The sequence below is a fragment of the Amborella trichopoda genome, chromosome 9 (assembly GCF_054954075.1).
Source record: "Amborella trichopoda isolate Santa Cruz 75 chromosome 9, AtrichopodaSantaCruz75HAP2 v2.0, whole genome shotgun sequence".
NCBI lineage: Eukaryota > Viridiplantae > Streptophyta > Magnoliopsida > Amborellales > Amborellaceae > Amborella > Amborella trichopoda.
Genome location: NC_142344.1, coordinates 3,957,385 through 3,983,500, shown reverse-complemented (window position 1 = coordinate 3,983,500; position 26,116 = coordinate 3,957,385). Strand labels below are relative to the sequence as shown.

General features: G+C 34.6%; 1 protein-coding gene across 3 annotated transcripts; it reads left to right on the top strand.

The window, feature by feature from the left end:
- Window positions 1–5,418: 5,418 nt before the first annotated feature.
- Window positions 5,419–20,619, top strand: LOC18445366 (UBX domain-containing protein). 3 transcript variants are annotated; one of them, XM_088847169.1, is made up of 11 exons: window positions 5,419–5,499; window positions 5,595–5,703; window positions 6,838–6,971; window positions 7,154–7,240; window positions 11,068–11,239; window positions 12,431–12,508; window positions 12,613–12,681; window positions 15,389–15,532; window positions 15,749–15,848; window positions 16,008–16,285; window positions 20,205–20,619. In XM_088847169.1, the coding sequence occupies exons 2-11, from the start codon at window positions 5,608–5,610 to the stop codon at window positions 20,367–20,369; spliced, it is 1,323 nt and encodes a 440-aa protein (XP_088703295.1). In that variant the 5' UTR covers window positions 5,419–5,499; window positions 5,595–5,607; the 3' UTR covers window positions 20,370–20,619. The 3 variants fall into 3 exon arrangements, with proteins under 3 accessions (XP_088703295.1, XP_011627483.1, XP_011627484.1); XM_011629181.3 differs by having other exon boundaries at window positions 7,154–7,246; XM_011629182.3 differs by having other exon boundaries at window positions 5,429–5,703.
- The last annotated feature ends 5,497 nt before the right edge of the window (window positions 20,620–26,116 follow it).

Below are 26,116 nucleotides of genomic sequence, written 5' to 3'. Positions count from 1 at the left end.
ATTAGAGCCTACCTCAAAATTTTCACTAGAAAAGGTTGTTTTGATGTTTAAATATCTTCAAATTGATCATCTTGACATCAAGATGCATGGATATGAAAATAAATAAATAGATTTCATATTTTAAAAATAGTGCATATTGTAATGAATTTTTGGGCCATCAATTTTCAAGATTTTCAAGTTCTCATAGATTTGTTCGATCTGTACTAAACTTTAAATTTTATCATTAAACATAAAAATATATTTTAAAGCTATCACAAATATTTCTAGTATTGAAACCACATTTCTCAATATTATTTGAAGGTGGGTTCTAATTTGATTGTTTAGAGCCTCATGTCACGTCCTCAATGTGGAGTCCTACTCTTAGACTATGCGGTACCTGTTTCCTTAATCCATCAAGGACAAGTAAGCCTTCCCAACCCAAACACAACAACGTGCTAAGCCCACAAAGTATGCAGCTAGGGCTAGTGCGCAACACCTAGTACCTCTACGTAGCATGCACCCCCACGCTCGTATAGCAAAGCACGCAAACACCCACAATAGAGATAAGCAAGTAACCAAGAAAGAGCACACGAGTTGGCCTAGTCCGATCCACTATAATACCAAAAAATGCTTATAATAGATCTCCCCGCTTCCCCTTGATCAAGTTAGGTTACAAATGCGGGATCATCCCCTTTTTATAGGCTCAAAGCCAATGTTCTAGACACACCCACATGTGACACCCTCATTGGCTAGAAACTTTCTAGCCTGACTAAGAACCTCTAACCTTACATGGTTCTAGAATCCTCCGCATAATCCAACCTTCTCAATACTAGCCTAGAAGCCTATTAGGTTCCTCGTGAAGGTCCTAGAGTTCTCTAGAAGCTTTCGGGCCCAAGGACACAAATAATGTGTGTCTAAGCACCTAGTACACAAGGCATTTGGGCTTAAAAAATCTTGGGGTGTGACACTCAGCTCTATACAAACCACACCCTTCTTTTAATATCCCTTAAATATTTATTAAAAATAATTATTTTAAACCAAAAAATCATAGTTAAAATTTTCAAGAATATAAATGCCATATAATTGGAAAAGTTTTTTATGCGTAAGAGGACGTACTTCTGCACTTGCGCCCCAAGACCACACAAAAACAATTGGATGATTTTACTAAGCAACAGTACTTGTTTGGGGAATTTGCTAAATTTTTGGATGACTTTCTTTACATTATATTTGTCAACTTTTTCAAATTTTTAGCCAAAAATTTGAATTCCCAATCATCCATGAGAAACTATTATATGAATGTTACTTAAGACAACAAGTCATCCAATATTGTGAGGCCCCATTCCACAGTTCGTTTAATTCTTTGTGCTTCAACCAACCAAAGTCCCTCCTCTTATGGAAGGACTATGTTCTTGGGTGAAAATCTGCCAATTCGGATTAGATCGGGATCAATGGGTAATTCCAGCTTCAAGAAATTTTATTTCCACATCTTCTAATTTCTTTGTAATAGGGCTTGATCCAACTCAGGAGTTGCTCGAGTCAAATTACGCTAATCGAAACGGACCCCTAGAGGATTCAATTTTGATTTTTACAACAATATTCCGGCACCTCTTATCATACATAGTTGTTTAATTATTGAGATTATATACTCTAAGACCATTTACTTTTAGTATAATGTTACCATGACAGCTTAATGTGTGTCACATAAATTGAGATGTGTTATTTTAGATTTTATACCCAGTCAATAGCATACTCCTAACCACGTAATTGTACATCTAATAATTGATAAAATCGTGACCTTCATATACCAAAAATTAAATGGTTCTATTGTTGTATTTCCTTAATTTTTTTTGGATATAATCAACACCCCACCTCGGCCCCATTTTAGAATTAGTGCTAGATAATTTACCATTACAAATTTAAATGAATAGTTATATGAGGAACTCTTGTTTTACTGGCCTTATAAGATTTAGGGAGCTGTCTTGAAAATTCTTTACATTCAAGTCTGATATAGGATTCTCAAAAAATTCTTTACATTCAATTATGATATAGGATTCTCAAAACAAGGCATGGTACTAGTGACACAAGGACACGTTTTCGTATTAGTGCTTGTTCATTTGTTGAATCGAGCCCCAAAATTTGTACACTGACTTGATTTTAATATATTTCAATGAATTTTGTATTAGTGTTCAATTTTGAATTTTTTTTTAAGAAATTTATATAATGAGATCATTTATTTTGATACAAGGAGATCACAATCATTATTGACCATTATATGCGAAATCAGATAATTAGAAATGTACCATTGATTGAGCATGAAGTTCAAAACAAAATTTTTTAAATGTTATGACACACTTTAATCTATTAAATTTAACATCTAATGGCTAAAAGTGATTGTGTCTTCTTTGTACTAAAAATAAATGATCTCATAGTATACAACTATATTTTTTAAAGCATATATGAGTGTATGTTGGGGCACAAGGAGATATTTTTGTATTGGTCAAGCTTTCTACGCTTCTCCTACAACATAAAACTTATACACTTCCTATTATCCAACCGTCCATTCTAAACGAAGGGCTAAGATTGCCTCAATCACAATTTCATATCCCTACACTATTTTATTTTTAATCTTTTTTCTATAAACTATTTTAAAAACAAATTCCGGGTGTCCAATCCTTCATTAAATTCGCACTTCTAAAAAATAAAAATAAAAATATTCCAAATAAAATAAAATCACCAAAATGCCCCTGAAATATTCAAAGGGTATTTTGGTTATTATATTTTATCGAAAAATTATTTTTGATATTTTTTGTAGGTACGCCCCAATGAGAAGATGACACCTACCAAATTTTATATTCATATAATCTGTATTTAAAAAAAATAAAAAATAAAATAATCTGAGACGTCAAATCTAAGATCAAAACGTAAATGACTCACTTGATCAAAATTAGACGGCCTGATGGTAGAAGAAGTATAAATCTTCTATGGTGTAGGGGAAGTATAGAAACCATTCCCTTTTGTATTAGTGTTCAATTTTAGGGCTTTTGGTTTTTTTAAGCATATAAAGTGTGAAATTTGGATTTTTTTTGTTTTTTATTACGTTGGCGCCATCAAAATTTCGGGTCCAAAAAAAAGAAAAAGTTTATATAGAGCTGAGGCTCTAACAATCAAATTAGAGCGCACCTCAAAAATTTCACTAGAAGAGATTGTTTTGATGCCCAGATATCCTCAAATTGATCATTTTGACATCAAGATATATGGACATAATAAAAAAAAATGGATTTCAAGTTTTGGAAATAGTGCATCTTGTAGCACATTTTTAGACCGTTAATTTTCAAGATTTTCAAATTTTCATAGATTTGCTTGATCTACATGATTTTTTAATGCTTTAAATTTTATAATTAAATATGAAAATATATTTTAAGGCTATCATAAAAATTTCCAATATTAAAACCGTATTTCTTGATACTATTTGAAGGTACGCTTTGCTTCCAGTATTAAAACTGCATTTCTCGATACTATTGGAAGGTACGCTTTGCTTTGATTGTTTAGAGCCCCGGCTCTATACAACACCCAAAACATAACTCCTAGGTTTTACCCAAAGGAGCAATGAACAATAAGCTCCCTTTGGAAGTGGTATATCTCTTTGCTTAAATTTGATTTTTAAATACAATATAGCCCTATAAATTTCATTTGCATGACATGAATGAAATAAAAGCTCAAATTGTTTGAATCTTTTTAATTTTCTAAGTTCCTATAACAAGGAATGTGATAACTTTTTACTTTTGATATTTTAACAACTGATTTTTATTATGTTTAAATTATATATAGGGAGAATATCTTCATACTCTAGATTTTTAGGTTTCATTTCACAATACACCTAAGATTTATAAAAATTGTAGATTTTATTTCTTCTAACCTGAGCTGATTTAAACATATTTTTTTAAGCCAAATAAATCTAAAACGACATGCCTTTTCTAAAAATCATCCTTCCAAACTTCTAGAGAGCAAAGGGTTTTATGGAGGTGAGAGGTTATCGGGAGGAGAGAGAGGTGTTTGGAGAAATATGGGAGGAGAGAGAGTGAGAGAGCTATAGGAAGAGAGAGAAATAAAGAAGTTTGAAGTATAGAAGTAAAGAGAGAAAAAATATTGAGTTTAGAAAGAGCATGTATTTATCACATTTGTTTAGATTAAAAATAGATTTAAAGTGGCCAACGATTAGAAGATATCTTTTGAAACCTTGAATTTATCAACAAATAACACATAAAAATAGGATTATGGAGATATTTACTTTTTAATTTATTCAAAGAGATTCAAAACAAATAGCTAAGGGCACGTGTGTTATGCAATGCTCAAGATGGAAAATTAACAAAAATGAATTTTTATAAATATTTTATTTACAATAAATACAATAATATCTTATTTCACTTACTATTAGCATTTATGCTATTAGTTTACATATTTAAATGATTGATGTACTTATCATATTTGATATTATTCTTAAAAATCTGGTTATTATTTAGACTATTTTTATTACATAGTTATCCATTTTGTCAAGTTAACAATTTATCTGTTTTAGCGGAAATCATATTTTTCTAGGGATTCATGTCGAATTTAAAATTCAAAGGGAAGGGATGTTTTTTCCTGTAATTTATTTCAAGTCGCTTGATTTTAGAAAATTTGTTAGGTAACTTAAGTCACATAGATAACTCAAAGTTTACATTCCTATCCATTCCAAGGTGACATGCGAGCATTATGGATAGATATGTATGGATATATTTTCTCATTTCTATCCATTCTCATTCTCCCAAGGTGATATGCGAGCTTTATGGATATATGCGAGCTTTATGGATATTGTATATATTTTAAACCAAAAAAAATTAAAACTACAAGAACTTTTAAAATGTAAAATCAAACTAATTTAATTTGAAAGATAAAAAATTAATGTAATCCAAAAAGTTTAAAGATTTAGCATATACTCCTACACATGCAAGGAAACATAGATTAGTTGGAATGATTGAAACAAATAAAATATTAAATCGTTAAAAATTCATAGTTTGAAACCCTGAAGTAAGGCCGACATCTAAACTTTATCATGAAATACAGTTGTGATATCTTAAATTTTTAGGATTATACGAGAATTTACTTTTATATTTAATAATAAAATTAATATAATTTTTTTAAAAAATGAACAATTCGGATAATGTGTTGTAAAATTAATTATTTTAAAACTTATTTTTTTTTCTCCATATCTATTCATTGGGATATCAATATGATAATTTAGATGTTTTTTCAACATCTAAATAACATTTTTAAAAGATAGACATTCACCTCAATTCTACATTAGTAAAGACTACTTAAAAGTCGAATGGAAGAAGGGGAAACTTAGGCAACAGATAGATACCTATAAATACCTATCTTCTCTCTCTAAATTCCCCTACTCTCTAATAAATTCCCCCTTTCTCTGCTGGCCCGGTTCGGTGTTCGTTTTGCCTCCATTCAAAAGCTCCTTCTCTCTGTTGGGTATTCTCTCAAAACTCCTCCTCTCTCTATAAGCTCGCAAAATTCCTCCTCTCTATAATCTCGCATTGTACGTTTCTTTTGCTCCTCTCTCTCAGCGCACTTTTAACAATGGAGAGCCTGAGTGACGACAAGCAAATCTTGGTGGCTTCTTTTATGGAAGTCGCGGGTGGTGAATCTACCAAGATTGCTCTGCAATTTCTTCAGGTAATGCTCGGTACCATTACTAATTGGAGTTCATACTACTGCTTTTTCTGAAAGTTTTCTCTCTCTAACTTTCAACTTAATTTGGTCTGTTATAATGGTGGTTTTAGTATTGCGCTTTGTCGTTATCATGGATCATTAGACATTTTGAATTGTTTAGATTTCTAGAGCCTTCAGAAAAAAAAAGGTTTAAGTTTTTAGGGTTTTGGTGATGCAAGAGGAAACCTTAGTTACTTTCCTCTCTCTTGATAAATGAATTGGGTTGCTTGGTTTCTGCTAAGATATTGAAAGCTCCAAGAAAACCCTAAGCTTGCAGTAAATCATTGAAGAAAAATACATGTGTATGGAGTGGTATATGTCTTTCCCCTCTTGGGTTGAACTCGATAAAGTTACTTGTGTTTATGAGATGTGATGATGATTTATGGGATCAATTTTGAGATTTTTTATTTGTACTTAATTGATTTGATTTGTAGTTATTCAAAGTATCCTAACTCAATGCCGGATCAATTGATATCAGTTATTAAAGTTGGTCCTAGTCAGTTCTTGGATCTCAAAACCAAGAGTCAATTATGTTTGTCATTGATCCCTATCTGTCTCTCATGTTAGCATGATGCGATTTCTTTAAAACTTAGTCATTTATAGGCATATAATGCTCCTCTGTATGATATGCCGCAGAGACATCCGCCACTTCTTATGTACTTCTACTATTTGTTAATAAAAAGTTAATTTTTTTCTCCAAAAAAAAAACAGATAAAAGTACTGAAAGTCCCAATGGTCTCATTCCAACATATCCTTTTACTGAAAATAGTTAATCGCCAACATCTATTATTAGTAGATTTGGAATGCAACATGCAACGGCTTGCCTAGCGCGAAAGCTTATACATTCCCTTCAAAAGTCTAATAGTTTTTCTCCTAGCTATTTGTGAATTCTTAGCCAATGAATTTGAAATCTGTTGTCCCTAACTCCTAAGGAAGCAGATAAATTTACTGCAAATATGAATAGATAAATTTACTGCAAATATGAATAGATAGGGTAATGAAAATATTTCTTGTTTTCTACTGGAAATACATATTCTAAATGGGATTTAGCGGAGACCTCTTATCATTGATGAACGGTTTATAATGTTGATTGTGCAGGCTACAAACTGGCAGCTTGAGGATGCCATCCAATTATTTTTTGTTGGCAATGATGGAAATAATACCAATACCAATGCAGAATCATCTTCCTTTTCACCACCAAAGGAAACCAATCATTCGCCTCTTCATGAAAGGTTTGCATAAATTTTGAAGTGTTTTCCATTCATGTTTATTGGTCTATTCATGCTAGGTCATCTTTCTAGTTTTGATTTCTCTGAGTATTTGCTGAGTTGTTTGCTCGAACCCCCCACATACCCACACACATGCACACACAAACACACATGTGGATTATTTACTATGCTTATATGTCTTTCAGTGAACAAGAAAAGGATGCGAAGTGGGAGGAATATGTCCGACCTCCTCTTCCTGTGAAACGGGAAGCTTTGTATGCAGATTCATTCATGTATGGGTATGATAAATGATTCTCTGTTATTTGAGGTTATTTTTGTTTCCTATAGATTTAAATCTCAGTCCTAAGTGATGAAGGTCCATTTGGCATGTGGCATGAGTGAGAGCTAACTGTAATTATTAAATGGGACCTGTCTCCTTCCTTATTGATCGGTATGATAGCTGTAGTGAGATATTCCTTTTCAGTAATTAAATGTTTCTTGTCATTAGTTTATGTTTGCTATGCGTCATTACTGACCAAATTTATTGCAATGCGACAGATAACATGTCTTTTTGAATTTTTGACTGGCAATGCATTTCATTCCATGCACAAAGCAACACAAATATAGGGAACTTTTTCGATCCTTGGTATATTTAGGATTGTGTTATTGACCATTTCAATCAGCTATAGAAGAATCTTAACAAAATAAGGTCAGCTGGAGGGATGTGCCCCTGGCCCCAGTGGTCAGGGTTGCGGAGCCACGACGTGATGTCAAGGATTCCATTCTTGCCCATTAACATATCCCCATTCCCCCGGAAAAAAAAAAAAAGTCAATGAGTCGAGACAAAAATAAACTGTTACATAAATTTTAAGTATTGAGTCTTCTTTCTATGTACCTAAAAGATAATGTATTGGAAGCATGTAATATAAATATTCGAAATATTACGTGGAAATGTATTTATCATAGTTGGTGAGCTCCGAGATTGAGAATGCGGGAGGCTCAAAGATCCGTAGTTGAGGGAATGAGTTATTTACATTTTGAGGTAAAGGGATCAGGATCCCTAACATTAAGGGAGCGTGTTCCATAACTGCCCAAGAGCAAGTATTATACTGAATGGGATTGTGGTCCATCGAGCTTAGTATCGGGGCTCCCAATGATCAGATATCTACAGTATTCTAGTTCATGAGCAAATTCCGTGGAACAATTATTTAAGAAAGTTTCACTCCAAAAAATTACTTATGTGGGTCCATTACAAAAATTGCACACCTACTTACATTGGTCTCCCTACATATGCACACGACCTCATTTTTGGCACCACTCTGTTGGATTGGATGATTCCCTCCCCGCTATCAATTGATGATTGTATTTAAGAATGCTGAGATAGGGAGACCTCACATTTCCAAGCATATATTTTATTCCATCACCAACAAGACACCCCTTGAGTGGCTCAATTTCAATAACCAGCACTTAAGCAACAAAAGTCTTTGGAGAGATGGTCAAGAGTCAAGAGCCAATGAACTAGCCCCAAGGAAGTTAAAGCCTAGTGATTGCCTCCTCATTCCTCAATTAGAACAACAACTCAACTATCTTTTTCTATCTTCTCCCATCTTCTTCCTTCTCTATCCTTGCTATCTCTTGTTGCCTTTCTTTGAAACTAGGTAAGTCACGATTCACAAGGTGTGTAAAGTTGTAAACTGTAAAATATATAGGAAATCAGGGCCTTTAAAAAGTTTGTAGGTCATAAAAATATGGAGATCCACACTCCATTGTATATGAACCTGAAAATGTGTTTGTGAAACTCGCTCTGAAAGTAGAAGATACTCAGTCGCAAGTTGGTAGAATAGCGGTCCCAGTTACTCGTGGAACCATGATTTTGGGCATACGGATATGGATCCCATTAACCTGAGATCAAGTTCCTCAATTACCTGTACCAATATCTCTATGCCCAAAATCCAGATGCTATGTCTCAGAGCACAGGATCTAGCTTCTGGAGTAGGAGTGACCCCCTCCTTAGAAGGTCTCGGTAACTATGATATTTATATAGTAATGATATATTATGCACTTGTTTGGATGTATTTATTATCGCTGATAATACGTTGTCTTAGTAAAATTAATCCTAATAATAAACTATATGTTGTTTGGTAGTGTTTCTCACCAAATTATCTGAGATATACTTATAGGCAGTTTTACATATAGGTTTATCTTTTACATATAAGTTTTTCTTTTTAAAAATTTGTTTTTATTTTATTCAAAGTGATTTGTTGAGAACCACACGTTTTATTCAGAAATCACTAAAATAGCTGAAAATCACCAAAAAAGTTAAGTAGTTAAATAATATTGTATATAATACAAGATATGTACCATACAACTACCAAAATAATATTATGTAGAGTATATATTAATTTATGATAAAATAGGTTTCTCTTGATAAAATTAATTGTCATCCAAACAAGCCCTATATGTATTTACCCTCTATACTACATATTATGCTACTTTGTGTACAATGTGTGATATGGATATTATTATTGTGTAGGAAACAATACTCATCTCCTTAATTGTATACTCACTCCTAATATTGTGATCAGTAGGGAAGGAAAAAACCTTAGTTTGGAAGGAAAACATCTGTGACTCATTTGTTAAAAAATCAAACTCGGTGGCCAATTCAGGTACTGCCAAAACCAAGTTGACTCTATTATTTGAACGGTGAACTCGGAAAAAAGACCAAAGCTTTCAGATTTCATAAAAAAGCAGGGAAACAATTTGTTGTCTTGGTTGCCATTTTAATGGTTTTTCAGCAAAACGAAACAGCACCCTACCACTCTTGCCACATGGGTGTTAGTGAAAAAAAGCACCACACACCACACACACATGCAAGCCATGTCCGCATGCATGCCTACACCCAAACCCACATACACACCATATATGACACACACAGAATGCAGTTCTCTTCCAAGAATCCATCTTAGAAAGGGATTTTGGATCAAAATTTGATAGGTAGATATGGTCGACCACCATGATCATAAATCTGAAAACAAAAAGAACAAGGATTTTCAACCTTGAAAATATTCTATTTCAAACTTTGTTTTTGGACCATTCATTTTAACGCTTAGCAGATCTCCAAATCTGCATTATTTTTCTTCATCTGCTAACTCATGGATCTAAAGTGGAAGTGCGGTTGAATAGGCTTGTAGTGCACAAAAAAATTTTCCTTTATGTGTAGTTAAACACATGGGGAAATCTGATTTTTTTATTTTTTTTAACAAGGAAATTAGGCAAGTCAAGTTGACGTTGGGAGTTTTTTTTTTTGAGAAAAAGGTTAACTGTTGACGTTGTGCATCATATAACACATTATCAAAGGGCATAGGCCATTTGCCCTTAATGTAATCAAAGGGCACATGCCATTTGCCCTTAATGTAATTCTATTGGAGATTCTATTGGAGCCCACACTTTGGTCCTCACATCATGACTTCTGGCAGTCCCTCAAGTTATACTTTGTTTGGTTTATGTTTCTCCATTGCATTTGTTCTTTTACTAACTATCAACTAACAATGTTGTCATCTTTTTACAAAAAGAAAATAGTTTCATGTGCCTCATAATATCCTTGGGCAATCTCCATCAACATTGCTTTTTTCTTTATTATTGGATGCCCTATTCAAGAGGCACATTTAATATTGCTAACATCTTGTTTGAAATATTCTTAGCCTCTACCCTTCTTGTCTGTGCATTGACATTCAACTGTCAAAAAGCATGGCACCACAAGAACATGACCTATCTTTACATGCATCGCATGTCTTTGCATCTCAAAGGAAGGTCTAGTATTCAACTGTCAAAGACATCACACGTCTTGAAATGACATGCCTTTCCATGACTGAATGTTTGAGGGAAAATACTCCCCTTTAGAAATTGTTCATCACAATTAATAGAACAATTTAATGGCAGTTCATTATCACGTCCTATACTGGCAATCTGCTTATACTTACTATCTTTGCAAAAAATTGGATCCAAATGCACAATTAACTTTATGCTTGCTTTCATGCATCAATTTATTAACAATTTTTTTAAGTTCCCATTGTGTTATGGTAATTGTTCGAACTGATCCCTCTGTAACCAATTCTTATAGCCAAAGAACATTACACCCTCCTCATCAACCGGTCGCATTTCGGGACTTTGAGGAAGAGGCAAAAAACCCCAGTGTCTGGGGATCAGAACAAGGGACATCTGGGGCCCGAGATAATCTTGCTGCACTGTATCGACCACCTTTTTCCTTGATGTATCAAGGATCTTTCGAGAAGGTATTTCCTTTTGTTATTTTTTCTTCTTAGCTTTTGAATACTTAAAATCTTTTGAATACTTAAAATGTTATCTTTATAAAATTTTCTGATGCTTTTGAGTTTCACAGATGAATCCCAAGTCCAATGTCTTATTCTAGTCAAATTTTTCATAAATCCTTGAATATTCTCAAGGACATCCTTGTTTTATGGGATAAGACTAGGTCAGTTTGCTCGTTTTATGGGATAAGACTTGGGATAAGACTAGGTCAGTTTGCTCGAGACTCAGATGTGTCCCAAACTGAGTTTATGTTCTGAAACATTTGTTTTGATTGCATCGCTCTACTATTTGTATCTCTTGCCGAAGTAGGTCCATTGGCATTTCAGTGTGTTTGGGAATAATGAGGAGTTTCCTTTGTAGGGTCCTTGTGATACCATGCTCACAAACTATGTTCTGTAACATAATGTTCTGAAACATTTGTTTTGATTGCATCACTCTATTATTTGTATCTCTTGCCAATAATGAGGAGTTTCCTTTGTAGGGTCTTTGTGATACCATGCTCACAAGGTATAGGTTCTGCGCTTTAGAAAACTAAGCTTAATATTAAAATTTGTGTATTTGTGCATGTCGCAACATGTTATAATGATCAGATCCACTAAAGGCTATCCCAAAGCTAAGCAGGAGCACTATTTTGATATTTTTCTTTTTCCTTTATCTAATGCATGAAAACATATACAGACCAATTTTGTCTCGACATCTGTCACCTGACATGTGAATAGTCACATTTGATTTTTTTTTTTGCACCTATGCTTTTTGTTTTTGCACCTATTCATATAAGCTTTATTCTATGGCCTGCTTTGAAGGATAGAAGCTACAGCCAGTGATTTTGTGATCCTTATCAAAAGAAATTCATATTTCTCAATTCATGTGGTGCTTAACATCTCTGAGCTCATTTTCAGTCTCATGCCATTTGTTTTCCCTGTAGCCATGATTTTGCATTTACTCTTATTGGTTTTCTTCTGATAATTGGTGTGTATTGTTTTTAGCTGTATCAATCATGTTATGTCCTAAAATTTGTGAATGGAATCACCTGAAATCATAGAAACTCCCCCTTCATTATTCATCTCATTTCCATTCCCTGTTTCTTGTTTGATTCATCTTTGTTTGTGTTGGCAATGTTTATCTTCTATTTGATAGTGGACTTATTTACGCAGGCAAAGATCGATGCTTCTAGGCAGGGTAAATGGCTCTTAATAAATATCCAGTCAACCAAAGAGTTCAGCTCACACATGGTAAAATATGTTCAGACCACAAGTTGCATTAACTATTTATTATGGAGTTATCTTATTAAATTCTGAATGAGACTCAAGTCTTTGAGTTTTGTCAATGAATGCAGCTGAATAGGGACACTTGGTCAAATGAAGCAGTGGCTCAGACAATCCGAACTACATTTGTCTTTTGGCAGGTTTGTGTTAAGCATATTTAATAAAATTGCTCATGATATGTTTTTTCACTATATCATGGATATATTCTCTATCTGTTCAGTGTAATTGAAGCAAACCTGTGGGTTAATTGCTCTTCTTTGAGAAGGTTACTCATTTCAAGTTTGATAACTAGAATTCACTTAAAGGATCATTATTCCTTTATTTTGATATATTTGACTTTTTCCTTCAATGTTTCAAAAAATAGGTCGCCTAGCACCTAGGCCACTGAACCATGCAGCCTAGGGGGCCAGGGCGCATCGCCTAGATCTTGGCCTGGTAGGCCTCCCAAGTGCTTTGGGTGGGCTCCTGGTGCCTAGCCTAGGCACCTGCCTAATAGAACACTTCCCCAAGGGTGGAAAATGGCCCTAGGAAAAGGGAAAAATGAAGCCCCCTCAAAAGGGGAAACAAGGGTTGGGAAGCGGGGTATTTGAGCTCCAAAAATTTGCAAAAAAACCTATTTTGTGAAATTTTTGAGAGGTTGAAGAATTGCAAAGTTTGAGAAAACATCCCAAATTTCACTTTTGTTTTATTGGAATCATTTTGAACCATCAAAGGAGGTTATAAGAGGATTTCTTAGGTGATTTAGAGCTTGATACCATCCAAAAAAGATAAAAAATCGGGTAGCAAAGGTGAGTGGAATCTCTTCATAATTGAGATTCCTTCGTATTCCAAAATGTCTTCTGTAGATTTCATAAAAGTGAGGATCCAGGATGGAAATATGGTCTTCGGTCAGATAAAAATGATGAGCACAAAGTTTGCTGCACTTTTTGTGGTAAATATGCAACTACGGGGATTAATATGTTTAAAAAACACCTTGCCAGCATTAGAGGGTTGGTGCCCTATGCAAGGAAGTTTCAATGGAGGTTAATAAGGAGACTCTCGACCATTTGGATGCCCAAAAAAAGAGAAGGGCAACAGAGTATGTATGGTAGAGGTTAGGGCCAGGGTTACTATTTTAAGTGATAATGATGAGGATGAAGATGAAGGGGAAACTGAGGTGGCCCAAATGGGTTTTCTCAAAGTTTTAAGAAAGGAGTTAGTGTTTAAGAAGCCTTATATATATGGGCCTATGTATATGCTTATTTCTGCCACAATGGACGCCACTCTATAAAAAAAAAACAATTAACCATTGAAGATCCTTTCAAAAAGGTTGAAAGAGCCAGAGAAAGTCAGTATGTTGCTCTATGGAATTAACACATGGGGGATCCTTTTAATGTTGTTTGCTTAAACACCTGATGATGTTTATGATGCACAATATATTTTCTCCTTTCTGTATATAATATTGAGGAGGTTGGGGTGGAGCATGTAATTCAAGTAATAACAAATAATGCTCAACCAATCTGTTGCTAATTCATTGCACCAAAAGTGGCACCTTTCGTATCTTTTGGACACCTGCATAGACCTCATGTTTCACGCTATTACCATAATGCCAAGTTTAAAGGGGACACTTACTTCATCAAGCATAATGAGACGTTGAATGAATATTTCAATGAGCATGAGAAGAGGGATCCCATTGCATCCAAAGACATGAGTGATGCCAGTGAATGGTTGGTCTTCAATCCTGAGACTGAAGAGGTCTTCGCTAGTGAAAGTTTGACTTAGGATATGGTTAAGGAGGCTTCAGGGCCATCTTGTGCCCCTTGGGGGGGAGGTGGAGGAGAAGAGTGAGGGTGGTGATTATGGTGATGATGGCTTTGACTCAGATAGAGGTGCTCGTGACGAAGCCAAGAATTCCAGAAACAATAAAGTTTAAAGATTAAAATTTTGTTAAATATTTTTTGTATCATTTTACTTATAAGACTTTCAGTCTTTCATTATATTGTGGTCTGGAATTTTGGATTTTGGAATGTGTGGGGAGATTGGAGTCTATGAACTATGGACTTGTGCTATTTTAGTTATTCAGCTTTAGTATTTGAGTACTTTATGTATATGTTCTTATATCTTTTGCTTTTTGGTCTTTTACTGAATTACTCCTTGTCGTTGTTAGTTACGTAACTTAGTTTTATTGTATACATTACTCTTAATTTAACACAATTGGAACCTTTTTTAAAAGAAAATCAATTGTGGAATGTCAAATGTGATTCTAGTTATTCAATGATTAAAATTGGGTGTGTCTAGGCACATATACTTGCATATATACCTGGTTAGTATACTTATAAATGCACAAATGATAGATAAATTCACATATATGTGCATTTAGAGCACACATATATGCATATAAACCTGTCTGGGGTGCCTCAAAATCTTGTTGCCTGCCTAACTTCTAGGCACCTGGACCTTGCCTGGGCGCCTAGCATTTTTTCGAACATTGCTTTAGTTTATTTTTTGGTGTGTGTCTGCACATTCATGTGCATTTCAGCATTGATTGTGGTTTGTACTAATTTTTTTTATATCTATCTGTTTCTTTTACCATGTGAGATGAATTTTATTGAGATGGGTTTATGCTGAACTGGGTATTGTTGTTAACGTAGTCGGAGAAATAACAAGCTGGATACTTCCTCCACCTTGCATAAATGCATTCATCAAAATTTTAGTGGGAATTTATTACATTGTCTGCCTTGGTTACCTTAAAAAGATCCATCTCATATGATACATATGATAACTGCATTAGTCTTTCTCGTTTCTCCTATGTTGTTATGGCTAATGGTTTAGTTCACCTAATGCTTATTTTGTACTGTTAAACTTCAGATCTATGATGACACTGACGAGGGAAGAAAGGTTTGCACGTATTACAACTTGACCAGTATCCCTGTTGTCCTTGTAATCGACCCTGTTACTGGGCAGAAAATGCGTGGTTGGAGTGGCATGGTTGGACCAGATCGTTTATTGGAGGTAATGAATGCAATATTCCATGTTTGTTGAATATGTTTGCCTCATTTCCTTATTCTTTTTCACAGTCTTACTTATATAACTCATTCATGTATTGTTATTGGAGTTGGAATTATGAGCAAATAGGTAGTGTGGATGTTACTCTTCTGCATGGTAAAAAGAATAAAAGGCACTTTGTTCTTTTACGTTTCTGAATCTTACAATATTTGTTTGATCCAGGATCTGGTGCCCTACATGGACAAAGGTCCCATGGACCATCATCCCATCCCTCATAAACGTCCAAGAGAAACTACGCCAGCTGCTAAAGCAACATTGCAAGGTAACTTTCTCAAAAAAAAAAAAAAAAGAAACTTTACAAGGTAAATCTAGAAATCTGTTGTTTTCAATATGCCGATTTAGAGAGAGAGAAGAAATCTGTTGTCTTCAATATGCCACTTTAGAGAGAGAGAGAGTTTCATACTCTCTGCATTCCTTGCAGATAAGCATACGGAAGATGAGGATGAAGAAATTCAACGTGCCTTTGCTGCCTCTTTGGAGGGCATGAAAGAGCCTATGGTCCCTTCTAATGGGGGTGATAATAGGGAAACTGATAGCGAGGCAAAGGTAGAGCAGACTTGCCCTAGTACTACGAAGCCATCATATCCTCCTCTCCCTGAGGAGCCAAAGGGTGATAGAAGCCTTCTCTGTAGAGTTGGTGTGCGCCTTCCTGATGGCCGTAGGCTTCAGAGGAACTTTCTCCGAAAAGATCCCATACAGGTAACCAGTTTTCTGTCGATATGCACTACATCTTTCTAATGTCATAGAAAATTATACAATTAGACTGATTATCTTCGGTAGAAATATCACCCCTAGCCATCAAATGTGAAATTGCGTGGCTGGGTTTTGGCAATGATCATGCGCAAAGTCTACGAAATAGTTTTTCATACTGCATACGACGAATTGATGCACCCCTCATTGCACTTGGAGGGTGGGTCGCGTTAGCATCTCCCCATGTGGGAGAATGCACGTTATAATTGATGCACTCCTGCTGTCTGATACTGCATCTGGTGGCATGGGGTGTTTGTGACAGTGGTGGGATTCATCCCACCAAATTACATCTTCTACAACATGAGTTCATTACTGAAATGCGGCTGTAAAAGCTAAACCCTAATGCTAGAAAGAAATAATAATAACAACATTAAATATAGCAAGGGACATGATCAGATAAGAATTGTTTGGCTTTCTTATGTATTTGACAGTGGTTGGATCCTAACCAACTTTGAGATGTAGGGTATGTTGGTTATTATTGGTTGAGTCCATCTCAATGTAAGCCAATGGTTTCATGTGCATGCTTACTAGAAAGATGTGGCAATTTTTATGCCTGATCATTTTATTTATGATAAGTACATTAGGAGACCATACCCTGGGGCATGCTATATGGTATACCGATAGGTTATTGACTAGTCCTTCCAAAGTCTGGTGGAGATTAAGTGTACCTTGGAAAGTGTTGTCATTGGAACTACAGTCACTCTCGATTATCCATCATTGGAAATGGGGTTGGATGCTCCCATGGTCTCCTATATGGTGTATATACTTAACCACTATATGGTTTTTTGTGTAAAAGTAATGTGCTTTTCTGGGTTATTGCATTATTACTGCCTATAGTAGTTTTCAAATCCAATTTTTTATGCAAAACACTACCATATGTCCCCTCGCTCATATAAATTATGTGTTCCTCCTCTCCCAGCCGTCCGATCTAAATGGATGGCTGGGATAGCTTCAGTCATAATGTCACAATGTGACAAGTCTGCCTTTGACCGTTTGATCTCAATTGCATGGCATAGAGTATTTTATTTTGAAATCGTCTTTTATAAATCAGCTTGACTTGAAATTTGGGTGTGCCCTATTCTCACAAGGGATCACCTAAAGAAATATAAAAAGAATATTTTTTACCGTTGTTTTAAAATGTGGTATTCGGACCTGATGCGGTCCAGGATGCGGCTTGATGCAGGCCCAATGCAGGCGTATCACGTCCACTGCTGCAAATAACTGGAAAAAAATCTAAAAAATATAAAAATATTATAATACATAGGAAAAACATAGATGTGATTTATGTGATAGCAAGAATTTTAATTTATCTTTAATATATTATTTGTCTGAGACTGAGTCCCCTGGTAGCCCAATAAAGAGTAATAGTTTGTTGTTCTAATTTATGATCTTTAGTCGTTTAGATTGTCTAATACAATTAACATGTAAAACAAAGCAATCTATTCCATCACATATAACATATCTAAATTTCAAACTTCACATAAACATCCAAAATTCCAAACTTTTAACTCCAAACAGGCAACCACCAAAAGTTTATGAAGACGTTAAAAAACAAAAGATAATCAACTCTGAAGTCAACTTTCAATCAGACAAGTCATATGATAATTCTTCATGTGCATATGCATCTCCCATGTCTGAAGCCAAGGATGTAAAGCACCATCATCGCTATCGTTAACCCCCTCCATGTGTACTTTGTCTTCCTCAATCTCCTCTAAGTTAGCCTCCTCCTCCTTCATCTCTGGAATTGATGTACAACAAGACCCGCCTTTTTTCCTTTGCATTCTAGGGCTAAGGCCTTACTTCTTCTCCAGCTCCTGTGGCTTGCTCAGCATCATACCAAGTTAGTTCGTCACCCTCAAACCCAAACTCTGATTGGCTGATCAACCGCCCACTCACTTGTGCCCTCGCTCTAGGGATGATCCAATCAAATTGGGTTGTTAACCATGCACTTCATGTACCTCTCCCTAAGGCACTCATTATATTGCACATACACGAGATCATTCAACTTCTCTTGCTCAAGCATGTTTCTGTTTTTGGTATGGAGCTGTGATACAAAGCAAGGAAATAAATAAAGAAAAAAATGCTATTTCCTACAAACTAGTCTTCCTAGATTTCAGAAAGTTGAAAACTTAGAAATAAAGACTAATATGCTCAAATGCGCTCCAATTGCATTCATAACCAGATGAAGTACATGTGACACTCAATACTGCTCCAATTGCGTTCATAACGAAATGAACTACATGTGACACTCAATACTTGAATAGTGAGATGTTAAAGATTTGGTGGCTCGCTTCCATATGATGCCCACCATGCAGCTGCATATTATATGGATATTTAATTATTTATACAATGGAACTATACAAGTACAACAAAATAAAGTAGACACTTTTTGGTTACTCGATTGTGTAGCATCCCTATTGTGAATTGCAATGTCTTTTCCAAAGTTTCCTAATGCACTCTTGAACTTGATCAACTCATGACTTTGGATCTCATCTAGGATAGCTGGGTCAAGGACCAACTCTCAAGTGCATCTAGGAACCCACCATTTATTGTATTATTTGATTCAATGGATGGCTGCTTATAGTGAAGAGATGGATTCAAAAAGTAACCAACTGCACGGAGGGGTTGGTGAAACTTGTTATCCCATTGGTCAATATAGCATGTATATGGTTTCATCATTCTTCCAAACCATTTTGATCTCTTCTTTCGCCTTAGTCATTGCCCCATGTATGGAGCCATGGCGTCTTCACTTCACCATCAACCAATCGAAGTACTTTTACAAAAGGGCGAGAAACATCCAATGCATAGTATACTTAGGTCTAAATTCCAAATAGATGTACTAAGGACAACATCTTGATGCTTTGACCACCTGCTTCTATTCCACTTTTCTGAAGTGAACATGGTCCTTACGGCAACTTTTTTCTTGCATAGGCTTTGAAGAGTGAGAAATGCTATGGTAAATCTAGCCACTTCTGGTCTCACTATTTATTTGTTCTTTGTAAACTCCCTCATCATCTTTAGGACTAGGGTACAAATATAGACAAAACCAGTGACGAACTTAGCTTTTGTAATTACCGCCATTTGGACGTCTTACCTTTGTTTTCTAGCATGAGATTGAGGCATGAAAATATCCAAAGATATTTCTTGTTTTAGTTAATACCTAAGAACGACCAAAAATGGTTCCAATGGTTTTTTGGGGGGTTATATACCTCCTCAAACCATTTCCCCACCTTTGCAGAAGGGAATGACCACCCATACCCATGGGCCAACTTTTCACCCACGAGCATGGGCAGCATATGCGCCCGCATATGTAGGTGATGCGCCACATGTGTTGGTGCATCGGTCGATGTATTGCATGTGTGGGTGCATCACAAAATCCCTCATATGCGGCCAAAAGCACATCTGAAGCCATGTGATAGAATCCACATAACACATAATGTGCCCACAGAATGCATTATACGACCGCATTTTAAAACTATGTTTATTATAAAATGAAATGTTCAAAATACTCTAGCAAGTTGTAGGGATATTTTGGTCATTTTATTTTATCATGAATATGTGTTTTTTTTAGGTGATGCTTTATGAAAAATGGGCATGCTGTAAATTTCATGTGATGATTTATAAGATTAAAATAAACATAAAATAATGTTACGCATGACAAGCTTTCCCAGCCATTGACAGGGGGGCATATAGAGGAGACAGAAATTTCTCCTGGTTTTTATAGGGAAAGAAGAACATGGTTTTGAATTTCTTTTTTTGTTGGAATTTTTTGTTCTCCTAAATAATATTATGAGTTAATAGCCCTAACAAGGAATATAGAGGAAATATGCAATGCAGAAACTTGATTGGGATTTTCTGTTGGCTGCAGTTACTGTGGTCTTTTTGTTGCTCTGAAGTGAAAGAAGCCAATATACAGCCCTTCAAGCTAACACAGGCTATCCCCGGAGCTTCAAAGTATTTGGACTACAACAGCAATCTGACCTTTGAAGAATCTGGCCTCTTGAACTCCATGATTTCACTAACTTGGGACTGATTGCCACAATATCTGTGACCCTGTGCCCCCCTTTTTTCATATTTATTTGGGCAGATCTTTTTGTTCTTTGGTTCCCTCTAAATTTATCTTGTCCTGTCATTTTCTTTATTTTTTGCAAATGCTTGTTCAGTTTTTTTATTTATAGAAATTTAAAGTCTCTTTGGTCTTGAAAGGGAGAACCCTTGAAATACTTTTCTCAAATTGATACAAAACCAAAAGAGGAAATGTTGATTTGGGAGATTATGTCTAATGTTTGCATTGCTCTTCAGGCTGGGAAAAGTATCATACCCTGGATTTGTGGCGTATGATTCAGTATTTCTATGTGTTTCGAAGGGAATAAATGTTGTTGCATGGACATGGGTATGTGTGTTAGTGTTTAATATGCGCATTAGGTATCGGAGTGTCAAATTTCTCATGCCGTGAAGGAGAGGTTTGGAAATAATTGATTAATATCTCATTTCATGATGAGCAAGAGAATCAATTATATTGTCTATGAGAGATCATTTATCATTTGTACATAGAGGTCACAATCATTTTAACTCATTAGATGTAAAATTGGATGGTTTGGGGTGAGTTACGAAGTTTGAGAATTTTTATTTTTATTTGGAACTTTATGTCTATTCATGACACTTTTACCATCACCCATTTTGAAATTTAAGGGACAATAATGATAGTGACAATACCGTCAATGTTATCTTGGAAGTTTCTGAAATATTTTTGTCTACTCTAAAGTGATAAAAGGAGATTGAGTCTCCACATTAATGTAATCAACGGTTGATAAACAAGAAGGATAGTAAATACTGTCTTGGTATGTGTTTTGGTATGTGCCTGACATGGGTATAAGACCCAGACATATGAATCCATGTTACATGCCATGGATACAACACCCAAACATATGAATCCATGTGACAGGAAAAGATAAGATTAGATTTAGTTTGTGGGAGATCATTTGGCTATGGTAATCTAGGCAATTGTATTTTGGTACATGTGATTACTCTAAATTGCACGTTGTTTGGAATAGTAGGTGGTGGATACATTGGCATCTTACGTTTTTGCAATGGTGTTATGGTATGGGATGTATATGTACATGGGGCATCCATCATAAGTTGTCCACTACAATGGGTGGTGATAACCGTACCCAAGTGAATGTATGCTGTGGAAACTCTGGTTGACTTCTTGGCAAGAATGGACTCTGGGTGCTTGATTGTGTATTGCATATCGTGCACAAGTCCTATGTGTTTTATTTAAGTATGCAGTTTCTATAGGGCCTAGGCTTCATAAAAACAAAATTAAGCCTCACCTCTAGACCCTCGTCTAGAAAGCACTTTGGCAATTGGAAATCTCCATGATTGTTATAAAATTAATTTCCAACACCGACTATGAAATTTGAAGCTCAAAAAATAGTACAAATCTTGCGGATTCATGAACAATTAATTTTTGAGTGAGATGGACAGTTAAGATAATATGTTATAATAAACACTCTTTTTACCGCTTGAATTCTTTTTTTTTTTTCCACAATTATAATGGTCAAGACCACAATGATTGCTTTGATGGTTTTCCAACTCTAAAACTACAATTTTAGATGAGTTTTATGGTGAGGCTTTACTTATTTTGATAGGGTTGCAATCCCATCAAAACATTTTCTTGGATGCAGTTTCTATAAGGATTGGGCTCTATGAAAACCCATTTGGAAAAAACTGGGCAATCTAATCGATAACCGGCCGGTTAGATCGGAACCGGCCACTTGCCGGTTTTGGTTTTGGGCAGTTTTGGTGATCGACTGATATTTTAAAAAAGCATAATTAAAAAAATGTATATAAAATCTCAAAAATAAGGAATTTAGTTTGTAATGTATTTTTTTAATATTTTTTACATTATAGTAAAGACTGTTTTGGTCCTTAATACTTATTTTTATATTTTCACATCTTTTTTAAAAAAAAATTAAAAAATACCCTTAGACACAAATCGATTTTTTTAAATCCCTTTTTCATTAATTTTCAACTTCATTTGAATGTGTTTTGTTTTAATCATTTGTTTCACATTTTAGTAGATTCTTTTTTTTTTGTGCCTTCTTTAATTTTTTTCTAACAATTTTTTGACTGCCCGAGACTTGCCCCGTTAGAACGGTTGTATCGACTAGTTTACCGGTTAGGCCAGTTAAACTGCTTCCGGCCCCATGTTCGGTTAACCGTTCCGGATCGATTTTGCGAATACTAATGAAAACAAAGTAAAGCCTCACGTCAAGTCCTCATCTGAAAAGCACTATGGGCGTTGAAATCTCCATAATGGCTTGAAAACCAATTTTCTCAAAAAATGATATAGATCTTAAAAAAAAAAAAAGTCGGTGCAACTCTAACGGATCTATGAGCACTTATTTTTAGGGGAAAATGGATAGTCAAGATAATGTATTATAATATATACTACTTTTAGGACTTGAACTTTTAAGTTTTGTTTTCACAACCATCATGGCCAATGCTGAGTTGAGATGACAGATTTGAAGGCTTTTTTACTCAGAAACTGCAATTTTTGGTGAGGTTTGGGGTGAGGCTTTACTTATTTTAACAGAGTTACAACCCTATCAAACCATTTTCCTTTATTTAAGGGTGTAGTTTGTATAGAGCCGAAGCTCTAAACAATCAAAGTAGAGCATACCTTCAAATAGTATCGAGAGATGTGGTTTCAATACTTAATCTTTTTGATAGCCTCAAAATATAATTTTCATATCTAATTATAAAATTTAAATCTTAAAAAATAGTATAAATCAAGCAGATATATGAAAACTTAAAAATCTTGAAAATTGATGGTCCAAGAGTGCATTATAAGATGTACTATTTTCGGGACTTGAAATTCATTTTTTTCTTATGTCCATGCATCTTGATATCGAGATGATCAATTTGAAGATTCGTGAACATCAAAATAACCTCTTATAGTCAAATTTTTTAGGTGCACTCTAATTTGATTGTTTAGAGCCTCAGCATCGTATAAACTTTTTCCTTTATTTAATGGAAGAAGTTTATATAAGGATGCTACCTTATAATGTAGAACTACGGATGCCCCTCAAAAATCTATCGGAAAAGGTAATTTTAATGTTGAAAAACTTATTGATTGATCATCTTGACATCGAGATGTATGACTATAAAAAATAAAAAAAAATTTAAGTCTCAGAAATGGTGTATTTTACAACATATTATCTACACCATCCATTTTCAAGATTTTCATATGTTTATAGATCTACTTGATTTTAACTATTTTTGAAATTTAAAATTTTATAATTAGATATAAAAATAGATTTTGAGATAATCCTAAGAACATTTTACATCAAAACTATATACCAAGATAAAATTTGAAGGTGCACCTTACCTCTACACCTACGGATGCATCCGTATGCAAACTTGACCCTTATTTAATACCCATATTTTTGTAACATACTAAAGAGTTGTAATTTTTATTGGGGAATGTATACAATGAGGCCATTTACTTTTGATACAAGGAAGTCACAATCATTATTGACCATTAGATTTGAAATCGGGTTGTTGAGGATGTATTATTGTTTATGCATGAAGTCTAAAACAAAACTTCTTGCACACTTCCGCATCTAATAACTAAAAGTGATTCTGACTTGTGTGTACCAAAAATAAGTAATCTCAAAATTTACAACCCCATTATGATACGGGTGTTTACCTTTCGTACGGTGACTAAAGTGTCTGAGTCAATTACCCCACCTAGAAAGACCTACAACTTATTAGAAAATCTTCAGCTGTAAACGCCCTGCCCTGCCCTGCCCTGCCCTGCCCTGCCTTACCCCTTTAAAGAAAATCATTAATAAGGAATTCTGAGGCTTTTTTGATACCCAAAGTATGCATTCACCGAGAATCAGTTCATGCCCCTTTTTAACAAAGGTTTAGAAAGATCAACTTCTCCCATCGATTCTAACATATGCTACATAAAAATGAGTAATTGTGTCCTCGACTTAAAGCATCAGAAATACCAATTTCAAAATTAATCTTTTGGATACTATAAATCTGTACAGTGTGAAAAGGGAGATATTAAATTTTTTTACAATGAGAATATAAAAGCGATATTAAATATTTTTATAGCAAGAATATAAAAAGAAATAATAGAAAGTATATAAGTTTCTAGTATGTCTAAACATGTTGCTTATCCATAGTAGGCAATCATTGTTAATCAACCACAACCATCTATTAAATGCCCAGAAGGTTTGGGAATTTATTTGCATTTCCAAAGAACCACTCTACGACCAGTTTTCAAAAGGTTTTCCTTCAAATTACTCAATATAATTTTTTTTATATTATTATCATTATTGATATTATTGTTGTTGTTATTATTATATATATATATATATAACAGCAACAACAACAACAATAACACTAATGATAATATTATAAAAGATAAAATATATTGAGTAATTTGAAAGAAAACCTTTTTAACACAATTTAAGGTGAGGCTTTAAATAATCACATTAAGGTGCATCTCAAAAATTCACTAGAAGAGGTTGTTTCGATACCCAAAACTCCTCAAAACGAATATCTTAACCTCAAGATGTATAGACATGACAAAAAATCGATTTCAAGTATTGGAAATAGTGCATCTTGTAATGCATTTTTTATACCGTCAAGTTTCAATATTTTCCGATCTGCTTGGTTTACACTATTTTTGGAGCTTTAAATTTTATAATTAGATATGAAAAAAAAATTTCTGGCCATCACAAATATTTCCAATGCCAATGCAATTTGAAGGCACACCTTACTTTGATTGTTTAAGGCCTCCGCCTTATACAAACTACACCCAATTAACGTGTTTTTTTTGGGTAATTCAGTGAGAAAAACAGGCCCCTACCGCTTTTTTCAAAGTAGATTAAGAATTAGCTTTTTGTGGTTGTGGGATGAAGTTTTACATCTTACTGTTAATAATTTGGGGTCCTTTAGGCCCTGTATTATTATACCTTGTTGAGGTTGGATATGGCAGATGTAGGGTAGTGGTGGAGGATCAATCATGAGGAGCAGGTTGCATATAGCCTTTTTCTTCATATTTTGTAGAGATGGGTAGATTTTGTGAAGGCTTTTGGTAATTTCGAGTGAAAAAGAAATGGAAAAAAAATATTACTTTGCTATGCTATTGCTTTCTTTCTGGGCCGGCGGGGGGGCTGGCCTTTTTCCTTTTCTTTTTCATTGTGATCGTAAACACAACACAAAAAGGAGGACAGAATCTTATGTGAAAAAGTTACAATTGTTGCAGCCACTGACCTTAGACAGGCTTTCATTTTATTTTATATAGTATTTTGCTTTTTCTATAACTTTCTTGGGGTTTTTTATATGTTGTCCATGCCACATTAGATTATACTTAAAATTGCTTTAAGTTTATTCTCTTGTTGGATTTTACCGCAACATTGTATACCATGATTTTTTATATCAAAATGTTGGAATTATCCATAGATGTCAAATGTGAAACTAAGACGCTCGAGATGCATTATTTTCCCAAAAAAAGATAAGAGAAATTTTTTTTAGACTTGCACATCGGCACATCCCGGCCTTTCAATTTCAAATTTGTGTTATTTATCATTGTCATTATCAAACTAACCTATGGGTTGAAATAATCAACATCTTACCCATACTTTTTTATCTTATTTCAAATTGCCAATCATTCTTTTGATCAAATTTCAAAAAGCCCATCAAATGACGTGTCAAAATGGATCTTGAAATTCATCAAAATGCACTTAGTAGGATAAA